Genomic DNA, 22944 nt, shown 5'->3' with positions numbered 1-22944 from the left:
TGCCTGTAAAACAAGGTGTGCATGATGCTCTGCAGATCTCATAGACTATGAATGCATTTTGCAGGAATGGATCTATTGCAGGAAGAGATCTTTTGCAGATACTGATCTTTTAAATGTGTACGGGCATCTTTGTGTGCAGCATCTTGCAAAGATTTTATCTGATGGGGAGTGCAGCTCCATAGAATATACTGTGTAGAGTGTGGCTCTCATACTACATGGAAGGGGGTAAAAATTGGTCTGTGATCTTGCCTTTTCCAAAGACATTTATCTCAAGTGTGTATGCAGCATAAATTGCAAGATAGCTTCTGCAGCACTGATGGGGTATCCAGAGGAGTTTCTGGTTAAAGTGGACCAGATCTCTTGCACAGGACAGAGGGAAAAAAAAACATAAATGCACACTGTATATACTTAGAGAGACTAATTACAACTGTAATTTTGACTCATTTGTCACCTGACTGCCACAGCATATAAGCTCATTTGAAAACACAGGATGAATGCCTCCATTAAAGCAGGAAGTAGACACTAGATTTATTGTAGGATTTTTATCAGCTGTAACAAACAAACGTTTTACTTTAACGTGGACCTGAACTCTTGCACAGGACACAAGGAAAACATAACGGGGAATTCCACAGCCTAAACTCTTTAAATACATATAGGGTACATTTCTCTCATTTGTGTCTAATCACTAGTAAATTGGCCTCGCCGCGTCACATGACTGCCTATGGCAGATAAACCCATTTGAAAGCACAGGCTGTAAACAATATGTCTGCTTCCATGAATCAGGAAGTAGAAACTGAAGATTTTAGGATTTGTAGCAGCTGTAACAAAGAAATGTTTGTTTAAAGGTTACTATGCTGTTGTGTATTTTTTAGAGCAGAGAGGAGTTCTGAGTTCAGGTCCACTTTAACTTGTGTCCCTACACAACAGTATGGAAATGAAGGGACCTGTTCCAGTAACAAAACTGAACAGAAGGGGGGGGCGGCTCTAGTGCAATCATGTATTAAAGCGGAATATAACCCTGCATTTCAACTTTGCTCTAAAACATTTACAGTATTATATGCAACCAGCATTTTTTTTTACTAGACCAGCATTGGAAGGGTTACACAGGGCTTTTAAGTTCCTGGAGATTTCTGCAGACACATCCGAAGCTGAATATATTTATTTAATATTTGCATATAATGTGCTGTAAATAATATTTTAGAGCAAAGTTGAAATGCAGGGTTATATTCTGCTTTAAGTGTATCTGAAGTCCCAAGTTCCAATCATTTGGAGACCAAAGTAAAAAAAATAAATAAATAAAGTTAACACGCTTCCTTTCCAGATAAAGGAGATGTGTATAACCAGCTGCAAATCTTTGAAAAGCCACTCAGGAAAAGTGGGCATGTTCTTGCATTTCACAAGTCAGAAGACTATGAAATTAGTCAAGTAGGAAGGACAACTCTGCAACTGAATAAGCTAGGTAGTAAGCTTTTGTCACACAAGCTTGCCAATGTTTTAGCCATTCATCTTCAAACACCGTTGTTTTGTGCAAACATGTCCAGTAGTCCGATAGTCACGCCCCTGCAGCTTTGCCAGTAGCCACAAGTCCCCTGTGCCAATCAGAGCACGACCGCTGAGAACACTGTTTTTGTTCAAATTATATCCTATGACAAGAGGGCATATAATAGAATGTAAAAATAAAAAAAAAAAAAATTTAAAAAAAATGCACCGTTATTTCCAAATATTGTCACCATAAAATTATATCCCTAGTATAATGTAACGTTGCAATAACCAGGACAAATGGTCAAATAAAATAGGGGGATTTTAATTATAATAGCATGAATTTTAAAACTATAATTGCTGAAAACTGATTTTTCTCCTTTTGTCATACCCATTATAATGCATTTAGAATAAAATACTTAGCATAATGCACCACCCAAAGCAAGCGTAATAGGTGGTGGAAAAAAAAAAAAAAAAAAAGTGTAGATAATTTTGTTGTGATAAGTACTGATTAAGTTATTGGGGAATGAAAGGGAGGAGGGCTGAAATGTGAATATTCCTCTTGTCCACAAGGTGAAAAATACCTGCGGGCTGAAATTGTTAAAAAGAAATATGGCAGCCGCCATATTTTTTACTTCAGTAGTCCTTTAACCTAGGCTGTCATGTAGCCTTCTACCCCAGAGACTTTAGGAGATCATGTGACATGGAATGGTAACATTTAATTCTTTTTAAGCAGCATTATTCCTAGAGGCGGTCTATGATGCCAATTCCTGCTTGTGTGCAAGTTGTACACCACTTAGCAATTGGGCTAATACTGGCAGGAGGCACTTTTGATTAGCCCATCTCTAAGCTGCACACAACCAGGGGCACTTTTTTTTAGTCTTGGTGGACTAGAAGGTAAAGCAGCCCAGCTGTTAGAGGAAAAAAACACCTAGAACCTTATTGACCACTTCTTCCTCACGGGTTTTTATGCAGATTAGTTTCTTGGTTTGTATATGCAGCAGTGAATATTTACCAATCCCCAGATCAGGTAATAGAGGCTTTCCTGGCGTAGGTGTGAGCTGTGGGGACAGGCCCAGAGCTCCATATAGAGCAGTAAGCGGGGAGTCACCCAGAATGCCAGGCTTCTGCAAGACAAGGAGCAGGGAATACATATTACACTCTGAAATATACTGAAAATAATGCATTGATTAACCAAATGCTACTGTTTAGACTCAATTTTCATACAAACACACGATGAAGGGGTGTCCCTTGCAGGAGAGGCACTCCTGCAAAAGACCCTCTGGGAGCATTCCAAAGAACCTTTCCCCAGCTGTCATTGAGCAGCTCTATGATAAGACACGCACACAAAGTTTGCAGCGTTGTGACCCAGGTCACTGAAAGTGATGGATTGCTGGCCATAGGAGTGGCAGAATTGAGGCTACCGGATCCAACTAGACACCAAACCACCCCCTTCCTCTGATCAGGTAGGTTTTTTGTTTTTAGATTTAAAAAAATATAAATAAAATAAAAAATAAAAAAAAAAAAATATATATAAAAAAAAAAAATAGTCCATCGCATATTCACATTAATGTCAATAGAAGAAAAAAAAATTTAAATTACATACACGCAAATTCACGTAATAGATACAAATGAAAATTTGCATGTCAACTCATGCTTCTAGTGGAAAAACAGGCCCTTAGAGCTAGAATTGAAATCAGGCCTAGGCAAGGCAATGGTTTAGCATGGGAAGCAAGATTTGAGGTCATGTTGGCCATTTCACTTTGTCATTCTTATGGAATATCCTCCTCACAGTTCAGTTTTTGGAACATTACATGTAGGAGTGTGACACTTACCTGCGAGAGGCTCTGTGCCTGCAGTACCAGCTGCAACAGAGCGGCAGACACAGCAGGGCTGCCTAGAAGAGACACTGCAGGAGCTGCACCCAGGAGTCCTACAACACAAAAAAACACGAACACAGATGCAAGGTTCTTAAAGACATGTACCTCTTACAAGCCACTTAATGTAAGCTTAAAGAGACTCTAACATCAAAAACGTCCCCAGGGGGGGGGGGGGGGGGGGGGGGGGGGGGGGGGGGGAAGCCTCAGGATCCTAATAAGGCTTCCCACGCCGTCCTCTGTCCCATGGGGGTCTTGCTGCAGCCCTCCGAACAGCCGGCAACAGGCCCGACTGTTCAATTCAATGTTTACCTTTGCAGGCTCCAGCGGGGGCGCTGTGGCTGCTTTCGCTCCGAAGGAGGCGGAAATACCCGATCTCAGTCGGGTCCGCTCTACTGCGCAGGCGCCGGAGACTTGCGCCTGCGCAGTAGAGCGGACCCGATGGCGATCGGGTATTTCCGCCTCCTTCGGAGCCGACAGCCGCCAGAGCGCCTGCGCAGGAGCCAGGAAGGTAAATATTAAGTCACCGCTGTACGGAGGGCTACAGCGAGACCCGAGGGACGGCAGACGGCGTGGGAAGCCTCATTAGGATCCTGAGGCTTCCCCCATCCGAGGTGAGTACCCCCCCAGGGGACGTTTTGTCGTTACAGATTCTCGTTAAGACAAAAAGTGATATAATCCCCAAACATACACTGGATCCCATGGAGCCTTCCCAGACCTGTCCCCCCATTGAATACCTGAGCCAGGTTCCCAAGTGCTCTGAAGATGGGCACCTCATTACTACACATGCATGAAATCCAGACACCTACATGAGCAGTACAGATCAACTGGTCATGCAAACAGGTTGCTCAGTTTTGGGATAAGTTGCTGCTCTATGCTAACAAACTGTGGCAAAAAGATTGCAAAGGACCATTATCTTTGTATCTTTAATTATGTAAGCAAGGATGTACAAGATGGTCATTTGAGGCAGTCCCCATCATTATTGATAACCGCTAGAAAAACACTTTTCCTAAAATGGCTAGACATCCGCACACCTACAATGGAACTGGTAAAACAGGAGTTACATCGCCTCTTTGTGCTAGATAAAATGAACACTTTGCAAGCAAAGGACAAGAGAACCAAAGGTTAATTCAAAACCTGGAAGAAATTTGTAACTACTCAACTCACAGAAGATGAAAAAAAACTGCACTAATGGGGAACTTTACGTACACCAAATGGTACTTAACAGAACAATTACATGGGACATTGGGGACACTAGAAGTCTCATGAGCCTCTCTCTGATCTTTTGAACAATGTTAAGACAGGATGGAAAAAGTGTGGAACTTGCAGAGATGGGAGGGAAGGGAAAGAGGGTGGAGGGTTAGAGAGGGGAGGGATAATAGGGTTAGGAAGGAGGAAAAGACAAAATGCTGAGGCTCACAGGATACATATACACTTGTTTCTCTGCTCAGCTGATGTTATTTCTTTGACACACACACACACACACAGGAATGCAAGTGGTTCCAAAGCTTGCCTGAGGAGTGCCAACAGGGGTATTCAACCACATTGATCAGAGAAAGTCACCAGGGCCTGGCAGTAGAATAAGGGGACACAGGACTGTGAAGGCTCTGAGATCCAGGGCACAGGCAAACTTTTCTATTCAGCATTGCTTTAACTTAGGAGCACTCAGGTGCTCACTGTTATACTGCTGCGCAGGGTAATCTCTTTAGACAGTGGGCAGGCCTACTTACAGCCAACTATTCTCAGGCTGCGTCTCAAAGCATAATGCAGAGCAGCGCTTGATAGTTACCTTATCTGGACGCACAATCATGTCTCCTCATCTGGACGCACAATCATGTCTCCTCTTCCACTACTGAACAGCACTAATGCAGACATCCTCCTTTGGGTCCCGATCACATGATATGATGGTGTGATTGGGATCCAAAGGAGGATGTTGGCATAACGCTGCTTGGTGGCGGACGACAACTATAAAAGCGCACTCTGCATTAGGCTTGGGGCGGCAAAAGGACTATGTGGTGCCATAGTGCACCAAAATATTAAAGCAGTTAAATGGTTAAAGAGGCACTGTCGCAGAAATAAAATAAAAAAACCTCCATTAGAAGATGTGCTAGTCCAAAAATCTGGTCAGATTACTATTTACTGTAAGTGACAGCAACACGGGAGAAAAGTAATTTATGGATAATTTTACTCTGGAAAAAAAAAAAAAAAAAAAAAAAAAAAAAAACTTCTGTGTTATGTTCACATGAATTTTAAAATGTTATGATTTTTGCTACAGAGGTCCTTTAAGTTCCAAACAAGAATCTTAAATTTCTCATTAAAATGGTTCTGGTACTCCAAGTTTTGAACTGAACTCAAGCTGGTTTCTCTTGCAGAGGGCACAGAGCAATGTTCCAGGATCTTCACATCACGAAAAGCACAAAACCACACCACTTTAGCCCAGCACAGCTGTAGAGAGGCACTGCTGCTCTACTGAAAGACTCACCTTGTTTGTTCCCTGCTGCTCCATGCAACAGAGGATTGAGCAGAAGCTGCAGTGCAGCTGCAGAGCCCAGGCCATTGAGGATTTGCAGAAGGTTTGGCTCTGGGAGAAGCCCGTTACCTCGATTTAATGCCTTAGAAGGAAACAAAGATTTATTCACTTAAGTTGTGCTAAAAGTCAAGCAGACAGAAAAAAAAACAAAAAAAAAAACAAACAAAAAAAAAACCACACACAGATATCAGTATATAAAAACAAAAACAGTGCATACAAGTGAATTAGTACTGTTGCCTGCAGATATCGGGTGTTAATCTCTCACAGCAACAGCTCAGGGGTTAAAGGCTGCATTGACGTGTCGAAAACCTACTTTCAAGGAGCAGGAGGGGGTAAGGAGGCGAGCAATGCACCTGACCTGCACTTGGCTGAGCCCCGAGGGTCAGAAAAGCTGTGCACACTAGATTCTTGCCTGAAATGGCTCTAACCAGCAACCTTGGGCTAAGGACTATCTAGCATAGGTAAAAGCCTGTACTCTAAAGCTTGGTACACAAATCCAATTTGGAGTGTTAGTTTTGCCACCTCTGAGTAATATGAGGTTGAACAGACTTTGGATATTATGAACAGAATAGTTGACCTAAGCCCATTTAAAAAACAGGCTTTAGGTCTCTTCACGCCACCAGTCAGTGCGCGCGCAACATGTGCAGTAGCGCAAAAGCACTGACACGGACAGGACACAGGGACACTTGTAAATTACATAGGATGTGTAGGTAAACCCTCCTGCTTCATGAAGTGGGCAGCACGGTGGCGTAGTGGTTAGCTCTCGCCTTGCAGCACTGGGTCCCTGGTTTGAATCCCACCCAGGGCACTATCTGCAAAGAGTTTGTATGTTCTCTCCGTGCCTGCGTGGGTTTCCTCCGGGCACCCCGGTTTCCTCCCACATTCCAAAAACATACGGATAAGTTAATTGGCTCCCCCTAAAATTGGCCCTAGACTACAGTACTTACACTACATAATATAGACATATGGCTATGGTAGGGATTAGATTGTGAGCTCCTTTGAGGGATACACACACACAGTACAGCGCTGTGTAATATGTCGGCGCTATATAAATACATAATAATAATAATAATAATAATAATAATAATAATAATAGTCCCACAACCTGCTGGTAAGAGGTCCAAACAATCAGCTAACACGTGACAGCTAAGCCAATCACAGTGCACGTTACTCTGGTGCAAAAGTATATCTTATCCATATATGCAAACATTCATTTTACAGCGTGCCCCTTAAACAGTTCCCATCATTTCTGCAACCATACCGAAATAATCCTGTCCGTCAGGAAACATGCCTGACTAGAGAAGCACTGCTTGCTGTTACACACACACGCCTTACAGACAGACACATTCCCGTTACCTTGGTTACCCTACAGAAGTGTGTAGTAACAGTTGCATGCCTTGAGCCCACACTTACTGTTGCCTGTGCAGCTATCAGTGCAGCCAGCATGCTCCTTCCTGGGGGTCCCGGAGCACAGAAAGACACCCGAACACAACTTCCTGCCACCAGGGAGTTGTCCACCTGCCGCTGCACTACTTCAGCCATCACTTCAGACTCGTATTCCACGACAGCAAAGCCTTTATACTGCCCATCTTGTCCATATGCCAACTGAGGAAAAGGGGAGCAAAACTCCAATTAAAGACAAATTGTTATATGCACATAGTTAAATAAATGGACTTCACATAAAGTCAAGAAATTTCAGCAAGTAACTGCAAGTGGATACTTGGTTTCAACTTTCACATAAAGTAAAATAGTATAACAAAACATGTGGCACTTCCTGTACAGGCACAGGAGTTTGAGGACCACTGCTATACGCAATAGTGCATCTTAGGTGCGTCTCCTACCCAGAAAGACATAACATTCAAGAGACTGACTAAAAATTTTACATAACATGTATGTCATATGGCAAATACATGATTTAAAAAAAAAAATAATAATTCTGAGTGAAAAAAACAAAACCTGAAGTTAATGTAGCGATGAACTCTTGCACAGGACAGAAAGAACAGAGAAATGCACCCTGTATGTATTTAGTGAGTTTACTCTGTCTAATTCCCCCTCATCTGTGTCTACTCACAAGTTGTAATTAGATCTCTCACTTGTGTCAGCTGACTGCCAGACCAGACAAACATTTGAAAGCGCAGGATGTTAATATGCCTCCTTCCATGAAAGCAGGACGTTTAAACACTGCAGATGCCTATCAGCTGTAACTTTAATATAAAGGTTATGCTGTTGTGTTCTTTTCGAGCAAAGAGGAATTTTTGAGTTTAGGTCCACTTTAAATGGGCAACTAGAGAGGACGAGTTGACAAATTTCAGACATCTCTACCAGAGCCCAGCACTGAACATTGAGTAGGGCAGGCTTTCAGGCTGTAACTATTCACACGCAGATGGGGATTTTACAACCGCTCTGCAGCTGTCAGTCCTGTACAGAAAATAACCTGCTGGAACAATGCAGGGCTAGTATGTCCGGAGCTGCTCGGTGAAAGTCAGCATTTAAACTTAACTTTTACAAGCATCTGAAGAGTGCACAGAAGTGCCCAATCGTCTCGCCATGTTACAGTATACAGTGCAGTCTTATACACGTGTGCCAAGGAAACCAAAGCGGGATACAAACCACAAGGACACAGCAGTTGCTTGTCCAGCAGCTTGTAATCATGCACCGATCTGCCAGACAGAAGGCCATGATATCCCAGCAATCCGTTATCACACTAAAGGCGCACACACACAAACCACATGACCCGTACATACCAGGGCTGTGGAGTCGGAGTCGAGGCAATTTTGGGCACCGGGAGTCAGATTTATGTACAACATCCACAACCCTGTTAAAGAGAGACTGAAGCCTCTTAAATCTTTATTAAAACAATCCTGTTTAGGGCCTCTTGCACACTGCAAGCGATTCAGATTCAGCTTTTTAATCTGTTTTTACTTCCGATTCAGATTTGCAGTTTGCTCCCTGCACACTGCAAATCGGAATCTGAATCGCTTGCAGTGTGCAAGAGGCCTAATACATTAGCCCTACCTAAACTGCCACATCCCCGCGGCTCCAAGGTATCTAAATACCCCCCTGAATCACCCTCCCTCTCTCCTGCAAAATCCACAACTCTCATTGTGGATTTTGCTGCCCCTGTGTGCTTCAGTGTGAGGCAGGGCTTACAGCCGCAGCCCTGCCTCACACGTGCATCTCCGCCCCTCAGTGAAGGAAGATTGAGAGGGGAGCGATCCGGCGCTGACAGATGCGTGTGAGGCAGGGCTGCAGCTCATGGCCCTGCCTCACACGGAAGCGCTGCCCGGATTGCCCCCCCAGTGAGTTGGGGGGGGTTTAGATAGTCTACTGCTGCGGCGGTTTTGATCTGTTTAATACATTAACCCTGATTGTTAAAAAAAAAAAATGGATTTTTAAGAGGCTTCAGAGTCTAAGTATTAGGCTGAGGAGTCGGAGCCGAAGCCATTTTGGGTCGGAGTTTCATAAACTGAGTCTGAAGATTTTTGTACCGACACCTAGATTGCTAAACAACCGACTCAATTAACATTCTGCGCACACAAGAGGACCGACTGAACACATTTAACACAAGTACAAGTCTTTCAAACAACTTCTACACACGCACCAACTGCATGATATCAGACCAACATAGATACAACAGTTGGATTGATCAAACCGCCTGTTAACAGTTGCTCATCAAGTTGTTTGCATGTCTACCCATACCTGATCCTCCAACAGACTAAAGTCAGACGGTAATCAGGCTGCAGGTTGGTCTGTGTGTACTTTGCTTTAGCTAAAGGCTCATACACATGTTCCAGTTTAGAAGATGGTTGGGCAGATTGGTCTGTTGAAGATAAGCTGGGTGTGTACAGCTGGCAAAGACGACCAACTGATAAGATGTTTGCCAGATCCAAACAGTGGATCCACCTGCCCAACTATTGCAGGATAGCACGTGTGTTAAGGTGCGTACACACGCACTACAGAAGCAAACGACGGGTCCATCGTCACCTCCCGCTGGGCAGGTTCTCAGCAGACTGTAGTGCGTGTGTACACTGTCGGCGGACTGATGATCATTCAGGAACAGCCTTATCAGTCCGCTGACAGTGTGTACACACGCACTAGTCTGCTGAAAACCTGCCCAGTGGGAGGTGCCGACGGACCAGTCGTTGCCTGCTGTAGTGCGTGTGTACGCACCTTAAGTCTTAAAAAAAAAAAAAAAAAAAAATTACAGAACCAGTTTGTAAAAAACGATGAAGACCTGATCTCTTGCACCGTTGTACATTGCTTTAGAAGTGGAAGCCTCTCACCTTGCAGAACTAGGGACCTCAACTGCATAAAGTGTGAATGTTCTGTATGCACAAGTGGGTTACCTCACACACCCAAAAAACTGATCAGCCATTTGGTTCCACCTAAAATTGGCCTTCATTCGCACCAGGCATATACAACTATGGTAGGGATTAGATTTTGCGCTCCTTTGAGCGAACACGCTGAAATCAGCGCATGGAGATTTCGGCGCCACCATAGGCCGTAATAGGAATTACGGCTATAGCAACGCACAGGGAGTAACTTTGGCGCCGTCAGAAGACGGAGCTTAAGTTACTTTTAAAACCTAATAATTCGGCTTCCAGCAATTGCTGGAAGCCAAATTATTTTATTCCCCACTATCCATGGCGGCCTGGTGGGGGGGGGGGGGAATAGTGTTTAATATGGCCGGGATTTCTGCAGCAGCATCAGCAGCCATATACCGGCTGTGTCCTGCGCCCAAGTCTCCTGCGCCATTCTCTCTCGTACGCCCTTTGAGAAGAGTAGGGGCCCTCTTGCACAAGCAGTTGCTAGGCAGTGAAAAGACCATCAAACTTACAACTGCTTGCTGCCGCCTGGTAACTGCTCACCGAGCGTGCAGTTCAGCCACCTGTGGAAGAGTGTCCTTCGGCCTCTTTTCCACGGACTGTTGATAAGCAGTGAAACGCCTCAAACTCAACTGATCACTGCTGCCTTGTAGCCACTTGCTGAGCACTCAGTTCAACAGTCCATGGAAAAGAGGCCTTAGTGCCTGGATATAGAAAACTATATAATAGTTGTGGATAAGGCAAGTCTACAGATCCCCAAGAATGCTGTCTCCAAAAATATGAAAGCACTGTTCCAGTGGGAACCTCCACTTATATTCCCTCAGAAGAGTGCTGTTTGTGCCTCTCCACAAAAAAAAAAAAAAAAAAAAAAAAAAAAAAACACCCACACTGCTCAGCCAGGCAGTGTCTGTACAACACCAATAGTATACCTCAGTGTCATACTACACTGACAGAAATGCAGATGTGACGGTGTCCAGTGGAGCAACGGTGGGCTCGAGGAACATAGAGGCTTCCCTCTACTGAAGTATCTAAGTGCCAGTGCACACCTAAAAGCGCTAGCATAGTCGCAAATGCCATTTTTGAAGCAATTTTTCACAGCTATTTCAGGCATGTGCCTAGCAATTTTCTAGGTATGCCTAGTGATATTTGGAGTAGCAATTTTTTTTGTACAGTAGAGCTGAAAGTGTACAGCTTTTGTAAGTGGGGGAAACACCTTGAAAAAATGCTTTTAGCGCTTTTTAGAGCAATGTTCAACTTTCATTTACTTTGCATTGAGGCCAAATCTGCTTTGAAATGTTCTAGGACCTGCATTTTTTCACTCGGGGGCGATCCATCCCATACAAATACATTAGCCAAGCGCTTTTCAAAGCACTAGCGTTTTTTAAAAGCGCACAGAAGCGCTGTGCGCACCAGCCCTTACGTTTTTATAAGTCTCAGGTTTGCTTGAAAGAGACAAACAAAATGTTGAGCCTTATTTCTTCTATCCTATAAGTTTATATACCTGTTCTAATGTGCTCTGGCATAGGGCACCATTTTCTAGTTGCACTATATCTTTAATGAATCTTATCTGCTTTCCTCTGTGGGGTCTGTCGGGTTGAGGCTGGAATGTGTAGCACAGCTTGTCATTGCCAGAAGCTTTACACACCCTCTCCAAGCTCTGCTGAAGTCACACAGTAAGCTGTTCTCAGCGTATCATACTCTGGTTAGAAGCCATGTCATTTGTTTGTAAACACTGCCTAAAACTGTTAATAACAAGCCAGGATTGCAGCAGGGAGTAGCAGAAACAGCACAGAGGGGCCTTGGAGAACATATTGGAGAATGATATGCTTTTTATTGTAAGAATTTTAGAGTACAGATTCTCTTTAAGACGAATTCCAGTAAAAAAATAAAAAATAAATGTGTGACTGCAAACCACAAGTGTTTGTAGTCATGTGACTGTGGCTTGGAATGCAGCGTGGGATGGATGAAAGATGACAGCTGCTGGGTAAGTTTAACCCCCCCACCTGCATTAATTATCCAGATGAAATCTGAGTGACATTCGTGTTTCATCCGTTGCTCATCACTAAACAGGAAGACAGTTGTCCCTTTGCAGCAGAGAATCTCTGCTACAGTAAACCACTTTTCCTGGTCCCTGACCAAAATGTTTATTAACATGGTCCCAAACTAAGTGGCCTAAAAATCTGAACCATGAGAGATGCTCTTACCCCATTTTGCAGAGCAGCAGTACTTCAGTGCAGTTTCAGGTCTCCTCTGATCTTCCTGACAACCACACTGCACTACTCTCCAATGTGGTGAGGGTACAAGGTTGGGGTGGGGTTTTACCAGCATGCTTCTTTGGGTGAAGAGGCAGTTTTACGGCTCTGAAGCATCACAGAGACATGGAGGGCTGCATTTGGCCCACAGGCCTCAAGTCTGACATCTGTGCTATAGGTAAACCACTATACCACTCGGTGGTGGTAAAATTGATCAGAATTGAAAGTATAAAAGGCTTTAGAATAAGTCCCTTGTTAACATTTGCAAACGCAGGTGGCTGTGTGTTCAGAACGTACAGTCACATGACATCAGCACTTAAAGAGGAACTCCAGTGAAAATAAATGTAATAAGTGCTTAATTTACAATTATGTATAAATGATTTAGTCAGTGTTTGCCCATCATAAAATCTTTTAAATCCCTGATTTACATTCTGACATTGATCACATGGTGACATTTTTACTGCTGGCAGGTGATGTAGCTGGTGCTTGCTTTGTCAGTTGGAAACAGCCATTTCCCACAAGGCAACAAGAAACCGCCAGGACCATGGTACTCAGAGTCTCTTGTGGGGGGGCTCACCACAATACCAGCCATACAGAGTCCCCTGATTATCCATTTGTGAAAAGGAATAGATTTCTCATGTTAAATAGGGTATCAGCTACTGATTGGGATGAAGTTTGTGGTTACAGTTTCTCTATAAGTCCTTACATCACACAGCAGGAGTCTTGTTGCATTGTGGGAAACAGCCGTTTCAAACCAGCATTTCCCTCTGATGTATATATACATATACACAGACCCCCCCAAAAAAAATAACTTGCATTGTTGGGGGTGTGGTTATAGATAATAGCAGTTGGTGCAGTCTGTTTGTTCCTGTCTGCCAGTAGTAAAGAGGATTACTTGCAGGCTGATTGTGGATCAACCTATATGAACAAATTACATGGCGATCATTTCTTGATTTCTATTTAAATTTCTCACTTTGCAATGGATTTATTGTGTTCTCCCTCTAGGGTTCCTCTTTAAACATTAATATGTTGCCCAATCAACTGTCCTAACAAGACTGGAAGTATCTCCGTATGCCTTGTAATGTATTGTTACTCTAACTCGCTGCATGCAGGCTTTATATCAAAGTCTGTGTCCAATGTCTGACCCCTGTGAATCCAGCCTTAGGAAGTCAGGCCCAGCATGCGCTGATAACTCTAGTAGACCTAACCCAATAGGACAGCAGCGCCACAAGTGAATGTGAATATATATTATATATTTACTAGTGTCTAGGTATCAGAGTATACAGGTAGAACCCGGTTGATGAACGAGATAGGGAGGGGGGGCTGGGAACTGTAGGTTTGTTCTTAAACTGAATTTGTTCTTAAGTTGACACTGCCATCTGTCCCCTGTGGTGAAAATTTTTGCAACAATTTACAGCAGTGGTCCTCAAACTAAGGCCTGCGGGCCGGATGCGGCCCCCAAACACAAAATGTATAACTTATAAATGTGGCCCACTGCACCTTTAAATATCGGAGAGCCACATACAGAATAGCAGCGCTGGCACCAGCCATCCACATACTGTAGATGCCAGTGAACAGTCATTCACTGGCATCCAATTCTGCATCAGGTGACATGGCTGTCCAACTGGATGGCAGGTTGTCACCTGCAACCCAACCCCATTCTCACAGAACCCTCCCCTACCAATGCCCAACTCTAACTACTGCTTTACTGATTCCCAATCCTACTAAACTTAAAGGAATACTATCAAAGTATCTCAATTTGTGGCAGCAGCATTAATCAGTATGGCAACAGTCAGAACAAACAGCATGTTTTTGGCTGTGCAGTGTGTCTTTTTATACCTTACAGACGGCGTCCCCAGAAAAAACTGACAGCGACGGGTTATTGGGGCAGGTCATTATGCGAGAGGAGATTCTCTTGCTGAGCACAGCCATGGATTATACTATTTTGATGCTCCCCCACATCAGTGTGTGACCTGCCTCAAGTTACTATGAGGAGCGAGAGACAACTCCTCTTGTTCCAAGTCTGCCTGGCCAATAATGTGCTTAGTTGTCCCTTTCTGTTTGCCATGAGCTTGCTTTTCTGAAGGAAACTTGTGTGCTGAGCTGCTGCGTCATTAGTTGCTGCACAACGGCAGACATGAGCTGAAGGAGTGCGTGTCATTGCTCAAAAACTATCCGAAGCAGGAGCTGAAGAGGAAGCCCCATTACCAGAAGTTTAAATAGATGCGCTGCACAACTCGTACTGATGTGGAGGAGCATCAAAATAGTATGGCTGCACTCAGTAAAAAGAATTGCCTCTTGCATAATGACCTGCCCCAATAACCCATCAGTTTGTTCTGGGGATGCCATCTGCATGTAGAATAATAAATAAAAAAAAAAAAAAGTGTGCTGTGTTCATTCTGACTGTTGCCATACTGATTACTTGTGTTGCCACAAATTGAGATACTTTGATAGTATTCCTTTAACTGCTCCCCTCCTGCTGCACCCCCCCCTCCCCCCCAATTATCAGTTAAGTGTCATTGGTTGCAAATTACAGCTGGGGTCAGTGAAACACTGCATGCACAGTTGAACCTCACCACCCTGGTTCAAGAGATTGCTCCATTACTGCACCCACCTGGCAGAAGGAAGGACTGCAGCCTTTTGAAGATTTGGAGAAAGCATCTTTCAGTTCTGTGACATCACACTCCTTCAGACGCTCCACACACAGGCAGTGAGAGTGGAGCAGCTCGTAGGTGAGTTGGTTAACATCCGACCAATGAACATACAGTGTGCGGGAACCCAGCTGCCTGCCCAGCAGGTCTGACTTGGCGCGGGACGCAGAGTCTTTCTTCATGTACTCCACAAAGCCATAGCCTTTGGGATGTCCGGTGAAGGCACTATAAACTAGGAAACAACGCTCCACATTACCAAACGGCCGCACCAAGTCTTCAAACTGCTGCTGGGTGTAGCCTGAGGGCAGGTTGGCAATACAGAGCAGGGCATCTGTTGGCTGCAGCTGTACAGAGATCTCACGGTCACGGAGGTGTGTGTGATGAAATCGGCGGATGGCAGACTCTGCCTGTTCTCCATTCAGCAGGGTAACAAAAGCTACAATGGAGGAGAATGGAGAGAACTCTTTAGTAAGCACATCTCAATGGATGCTTTACAGAAGGTCATACAACCTAAGCTGACATGCTATAGGAGAGAGCCGAGGGTCACAAGTTTACAGCAGGCAGTGTGGAAGGCCACAGGGGAAATGCATAAACATGCTTACACGCAGAAACAGAGGTAAGAACATCCCGCTCTGCTCTACAGTCATCCCACCGGCCTGAGAGCTCCACAGCCAGCCGGTGTTAAAAATCTGAAAAGTTTTATTTAGATTAAATGACTGAAGTCTCACCAATACGTCTTGCGAGGTTTAAGCCTGGGACACCTAAATGCAGTCCTAAGTGTATGAGAGCACCTGGTACTTTAATGTGGGACTGTCCTAATGTCAATTTATATTGGAAGCAGTTGATTACATTTGTAAATTATCATATGGGATGCTCAGTAGTAAGTGAGTGAGCCTTAACTACGTATTCTGAGTAGTTTCCCCGATTCCTTAACTGTTAAATTCACTAAATACTTTACATTTTAAGTGATGCACATTGCATGTAAACTGCTTGCCAAGCATTGGATCTCAGCTACTGTTCCTACTTGCTCTGACTTTATAATAGCTGTGAACCAGTTCTTACCACGTCGCAAGGCGATAGTGGTAGGGACACCATGGCCAAATTTGACAAACCGTGGACAACTTGTCTCCTATTAAATCCAAAATACAGACTGTCTACAAATCCTTAAAGTAGCCATTTCTTATTGTTATAAATGCTTAGCGAAGGATCGGTACTAAATCCTTTCAACAACATTATGTAATCTAACTTCATACAAGGATATACCAATTCCTTTACTGGATATACATTAGCATTCCCATCTAGATTAGACATCAGTGCTAATGCTGGCTTTTGTTCTGATGTCAATGCTGACCAAGGCTTTGTTGCATTAATGTGTGTTACTATATCATTTCTACTTTGCTGTCGGGGGGGAAAAAAAAAAAAAAAAAAAAAAAACACAACCAAACAAACACAAAACCCCAGAATATGTATGGTTCTTTCAACCTGCTGAGGGCCCGTTTCCACTATCGCGAATCCGCATGCGTTGCTCACATGCAGATTCGCACAGCCAATACAAGTGGATGGGCCTGGTTTCCACTTGTCAGTTTTGCTGTGCGTTTTTCTGTGCAGGATTTTTCTGTATGGCAGAGCCCTCAGAATTCGCTTGCGTGTGGAATGCAGGCGAATCGCACGCAATGTATTTAATAGGGAAATCGCATGCGTTTTCTGCTGCGAATTCGCATAGGTACCCATGTTAATTCACACAGGCAGTGACATGGTTAAAATTGCATCACCCTAACCTATGCGAAATCGCGGCAAAAACGCATGCGGAATCGCACTCGCATGCGATTTGCCTGCGGTGATTCGCCGGCGATTCCGCAACGCTATAGTGGAAACGGGCCCTGAAACTAACTGGTTGGATTAGTGGTGCAATGTTCCTGTACTAGTATCAAGGTGTTTTGTATGGGCAATAACGTGTCTGATAGCTTTGAGCTCCCTTAGCGTTGTTTGTATATTAGTGGTGCAATCTTCCTGTACTAGCATCAAGGTATACATCTAGCAATTTTGCAGCCTGATCAACTGATAATTTTATCCAATGGGGGGAAAAAAAAAAAAAAAAAAAAAAAAAAAAAAAAAAAAAACACCCCACACAAAAAGAGCCACTCACCAGTTCCTTTGTATTTGTCAACAAAGCAGTACTTCAGTTCATAGTCCCCCAGAAGATCATGAACTTCCTGGGAAAAAAAAAATTAAGATAAATGAAGTCAAATCAATGAAACTTTTTGGGCAGCAATCCATAACATTTACTGGGCTGCAGAACCAGACATTCAAAGCAAAACTGCACTTTAAAGTAAACCAGAGACCAATAAATACATACCTGGGGCTTCCTCCAGGCCCTCTGCATTGACAGCTCCCACATCAGCTTTCTATGCCTTCTCCTGCTCCCAGTGGAAGCCCCTTTGGGCAAGTCAGGGCACACTTTGCATACGCAGCCAGCTGGGAAAACCCCCCACCCCCGGTAACTGAGCATTCGCCCAATATTTACGGGGAGAAGGCAGAAGAAGATATTGTGGGAGCGATTGATACAGAGGGGGCTGGAGGAAGCCCCATGTATAAAAGCTTTTCTATTTGTCTCTGGTACACTTTAACCTCCTGGGGACTGCATAACGCTGATTGGCATCAAGTCCTGGGGCTGCAGTTTGCAGGAGATCATGTGCAGGATGCGGAGCTCCACCCCACATTCGGCAATTGCCGCTTGGAGGCTGAAGGTGGGAGAAAAAAAAAAAAAATTAATGTCATCTGTCTCAGGTTTACTTTGTTACACAGTAGTACTATACTCTACATATGCACTCCCCACAGAGCTACAGGGAATCCCCTGAGAATGTTGTGCACACTGAAACAGAGAAAAAAATTCTGGGGATAACAATGAAAACCTTTAAAGTGAACCAGAACTCTTGCACGGGACAGAAGACAAATGCACCCTGTATGCATTTATAGTTTGTCTAGTTCCCCCTCATCTGTGTCAAGTCACAAGTTGTAATTTGATCTGTCACATGGCCTCATTTGAAAGCACAGGATGTTAACATGTCTCCTTCCATAAAATAACGAAGTAGACACTGCAGATTACAGGATTTGTATCAGCTGTAACAGATAATTGTGTCCCTCCAAAGGTTATGCTGTTGTGTATCTTTTAGGAGCAGAGGGGGAAGTTCTGAGTTCAGGTCTGCTTTAAATCGTGCATGACAGCCTCCACGCTTTGCTCATCCTTCAAAACTTTTACTGCAGCCTCTAGACCTATTTTTACTCTGCAGTACAAATAGATACAAACAGAAGATAACATGTCAGTTTTACAACTGCCACTGAGCTGGTATTCTGGATCATTCTAGGGTACAGAGAACTCCTACATATGTTCACTAGAACAGGACGATGACACAACAGCCGGGATGCATCATGTGATCATTCTGTATAAAACATTCCTGGGCTGTAAGCCTTGCATAACCCCCGCTGGGTGATGGCATCAAGCATGGGATAGGGAGAGGGGACTGGAATTTGCGTACGATCCCATTGTCAGGAGGCCACTAGCAGGGGCGCATGAGGATCACAGGACTGAATGACAAGCACACGTTGTGGCCGTACTGCAGACAAGTGACATCATGCCAACACAGGCGCTCCAGCCTTAGCTAGCAACATCCTCTGTATCCAAGTGTCAGCCTCAGGACCGAATGCCCCAAATCAAGGGCAGCTTCTAGGTGCAGAGCTTTGCACTAACCTGATGGGCTTTTCTACCAAATCTAATATAAGTGAGATTATGGAATAAGAGTCATTACTCCCAGATAGATTTATATACACACTTGGTGGAAGCGGAAGGGAGATAGAGGCAGACATTTCCAATTAAACAATGCAAATTGTTTGCAAACATTGTAAAAGTAACCATTCATACAGTGATTCTGATTCAATTGACAAAGTGATCGACTTCAGTATGGTTGATCAAAAGTCGATCAACTAGTGGCTCACACACTACCAGCCATATCTTATGCAATTCACCATCACCAACTGATCTGACTGATGAATCCCCATGGGAGAAAAAAATAAATAAAATGTATTCAGAGTTGATCGACAGACATGTTAACAGTAGCTGATTCCTGTGCGATCAACAGATATCTTGCATTCTGCGCGATTCAACATGACAGCCACCTTCATTGATTGGGCATACTGGAACACACTTGACTTAATAAAATGATTGAATCAAATGGTCGATCGTACAGCCAAATCGCTAGATATACGACTACCTTAATACATTTAGCAATAGACTCTGAACAAGCATGCAGATCAGGTGCTCTGACTGAAGACTGATTGGATTAGCTAGAAAGCACGATCGGTCCCACACATGCTGCCTCACGTGCAAACTAGTGATTGCTTTACAAGCAGCATGTTGCAACTTACTTGGAAGAGCCATTGCACTTTTCTACTGTTGCGGCATTTCCCTTACCCAATAGATCACCAATCAAGAAATCAGAATGAACTACCACCCAAAAAATATTTCATAGCTTAATTGTTCTAGGCCCCAAGTCATTGCATGGTTAGATAGCACACCCAAATTAAGTGCGGGGGAAGGTTTAGAGGCTGTATATGAAGTAAACAAGCCCTGACCTGTTTGGTAACATCCTATGGAGAACTACATAGAGAAAGTAAGATGTATAGAAAGAATCTGGGAGGTATAAAGTCAATAAATTGGGGGGGGGGGGGACAGAACAGTCCATTAGTACAATAGTTACAACCTTGGGAGGGAGGAGAGAGAAAGGTTAACAGTATATGAAAAAAAAAAAACTCATCAAAACTGTGGACAGTGTCTGCAGCAGAGTCGATCTGCCACACAACCGATCATTAGATAAACAGCCCTCTCTAATCAGAGAGCGATATATTACCGGTCCACCGATTTCCATTAGATTTAAAGAAAACCTAAACTGAAAATTAAAAGTCAAAACATACACAAGTCATACTTACCTTCCATGTAGTCTACTCCTCAGTGTCTTTCTCCTGTCCTGCATCCTGTATGTTCACTGTGATCAAGGGAATTTTCCGTCCTCCATTTTGAAAATGGCCATTACCCATAACAGCTTTCTGGTCAGCATACAGTTAAACTTCAAAATCGCCCACTTGAGCCATAGGGAAACATGGACATTACCTGGTACATCAGTTTTCCTCTCAGCTATAACTGACAGCAACTGATATTTTACTGACAGCAACTGGTATATTTCAGTTCTGACAAAATGTTGTCAGAACTGACTGGAAGGGATCACTGTAAGAAGAAAATGGTGAGCTTCTGAGAGGAACTGATGGTAAGGTAACTATGTAATGTTCATTTGAAGTTACCTCATGTGTTTATTTTAAATAATTTTACTCAGTACAGGTTCTCTGAATGGTCTGAGAGCCTGCTTTCGCTCAACCAATTTCAGACAGAAATAAAATTAAATTGATTGGGTGGTCATATTGCAGCATTGATTCTTCCCAGATTTGATAAAATATTGAGTTGAAAGGTCAATCAGGCTGAAAAATCTAGTAATGTATGGGCACACAATGGCCATACACCTCCCAGTTTAGAGGTCATACATCCGATAATAGTCGAATGAAAATCCGGCAAGAGCATGCCCGCTCGACAATGCATCCAATTTCAGGACAAAATTGGTCACATGTATTGATCGGACATGCTGCAAGATGTCAGACCGCCGTGAGCAATCGGGTGCGGTAACTGAGCGATATAGGGACGAGCGACAAACCCCCGGCGCTGTCGCCTCTAATGTAAAGTGTTCCCACCCAGTGCAGTATACTTTACCTGTCCACAAACTGCATACACGTGTGTGATGTTACACGCCTGCACTACAACCAGGGACGTGTGTATCTGCTCTGCAGACAGCCAGCGGCAGACATGGACAGGTGAAGTATACGGCACTGGGCGGGAACATATAAAGGGAACTTGAACTGAGAAGGATATGAGTTTTTCTTTTTAAAATACCAGTTGCCTGACTCTCCTGCTGATCCTGTGTCTAATACTTTTAGCCACAGCCCCTGAACAAGCATACAGATGAGGTGCTCTGACTGGAGTCAGACTGGATTAGCTGCATGCTTGTTTCAGGTGTGTGATTCAGCCACAGAGATCAGCAGGATGCCAGGCAACTGGTATTGTTTAAAAGGAAACATCCCTATCCCTCTCAGTTTAGGTTCCCTTTAACATTGGAGGGCAGCATAAGGTGGTTTCCCCGAGACATTTCATGCTGAAGTTGATTGGGAATAGGCTTGCAGTGTATGGGCAGCCAACAGATCTCTCTAGTCAGAGAGAGATCTGTCTCTTGGTCAATCTCCCATAGTTTAATGTATGGGCAGTTTTACAGAACCTCATCTGATTGGCCATTTCAGGAGAATAGGAGAGAGACAGGTATACAGACTGGTAGAGCTTAGTAGTGAACCATTAGAGGCAGTTATACAGACAGCTAGAGAGTAGTAGTGACCTAGGAGAGGCAGGTATACAGACAGGTAGAGATTAGTAGTGACATGCTAGTTCTCCACTGATTCACATGGAGGCAAAAATGCTGTTTGGAAATTAACCAGGCCAACTCAGCTGCAAGTGCAGGTGATTGGGCCAAATCCAAGCAATTTACACCGAAATGTGCATCCACTCAGAAGATGCACATTTCATCAGTCTTCTCTACAGAGAACCAGTAAAGTGTACAACCAGTGGGTGATGAAGGACAGGGAGATAAAACATATACTAAGTGGGAGATACACAATATACTGAACCAGAAGTACAACAGGCAGTGTATACAAAAAGATGCACAGCATAAGGTAAGCAGGTATACAAGACTCAGATGAAAGGTGATAAGCAGAGAAGAGACTGTCCTCATCAGGTTAGGGACATCACCAAGAACAAAGATACAGGCAATATATGAAGGGTATGAGAACACACACAGGCCAGAGACATCTTCTGGTCAGGGTGATCTCCAAGAATGAACATATGATATTCAGCAATCATTTGAAGTCTATAGAAAGGATGAAGATACACAGAAAACAGGATGCGCACATTTGGGGAAATGCAGGACTTATATTGTAGACGTTACTTCTACTTTATGGACTAGCCACAGACTAAAGTCTTGTCAGTAAAGAAGGCAGTGTCACCTGGTTGGTGCTACCAAGATGAGGGTAAAGGCAGTACATGGCATAACACACAATTCATGCCTTTGCATAGATAGATAGATAGATAGATAGATAGAATTTGGAGTGCATAGGATATATACTTACCTGGTTGGGGACAGACAAGACAAGGGTGTCCAAACCTTTTAGGCCAAAGGCAGTATATGGTGCATATGGACAATATAACGGCAGTACATGAAGTATAGAGATGCTCACCTAGTTGGAGACAGCCCATGGGAGGAGGACATAAGGTGTATGGAATGTATGGGAGACACCATATGGAGTGGATAGTGGCTAAAGTGTGGAGTACACAGTAGCTAAACTGATCAGAAACATCACCTGGGTGGAGGATATAGGCAGTGTATTGCAGATAGAGGATCAAAATAAGAAGTATATAGATATGAGTAGTATATGAAGTATATAGAGACTAAACTGATCAGAGGAAATGCATTGAAGATAAAGGGGCAGTGTATGGAGTGTATAAACAGAGGTAGTGTATGGTAGATGACAGAGATATAGCAAGTTTACAGGTAGAGGGGAAAGTGTATAGAGTGTATAGAATTAGGGGTAGGGTGCTGCAGATCTAGAGGGGAAAGTGTATGGAGTGTATAGAATTAGGGGTAGGGTGCTGCAGATCTAGAGGGGAAAGTGTATGGAGTGTATAGA

General features: G+C 43.7%; 1 protein-coding gene across 1 annotated transcript in view; it reads right to left on the bottom strand.

Moving 5' to 3' along the window:
• RAVER1 (ribonucleoprotein, PTB binding 1) overlaps window positions 1-22944 on the bottom strand; it is a 39796-nt gene that overhangs the window by 15214 nt on the left and 1638 nt on the right. Inside the window, exons 2-7 of the mRNA XM_068274391.1 lie at window positions 17261-17327; window positions 15078-15550; window positions 7300-7491; window positions 5839-5968; window positions 3315-3412; window positions 2495-2606 (exon numbers count right to left, since the gene is read on the bottom strand). Of these exons, the coding sequence (XP_068130492.1) occupies window positions 2495-2606; window positions 3315-3412; window positions 5839-5968; window positions 7300-7491; window positions 15078-15550; window positions 17261-17327 (1072 nt within the window). The remainder of the gene's footprint in view (window positions 1-2494; window positions 2607-3314; window positions 3413-5838; window positions 5969-7299; window positions 7492-15077; window positions 15551-17260; window positions 17328-22944) is intronic.

Source organism: Hyperolius riggenbachi, chromosome 3 (assembly GCF_040937935.1).
Source record: "Hyperolius riggenbachi isolate aHypRig1 chromosome 3, aHypRig1.pri, whole genome shotgun sequence".
Taxonomy (NCBI): Eukaryota; Metazoa; Chordata; class Amphibia; order Anura; family Hyperoliidae; genus Hyperolius; species Hyperolius riggenbachi.
Note: the sequence above shows the minus strand (reverse complement) of the source record. Positions and strands in the feature narration are given on the sequence as shown.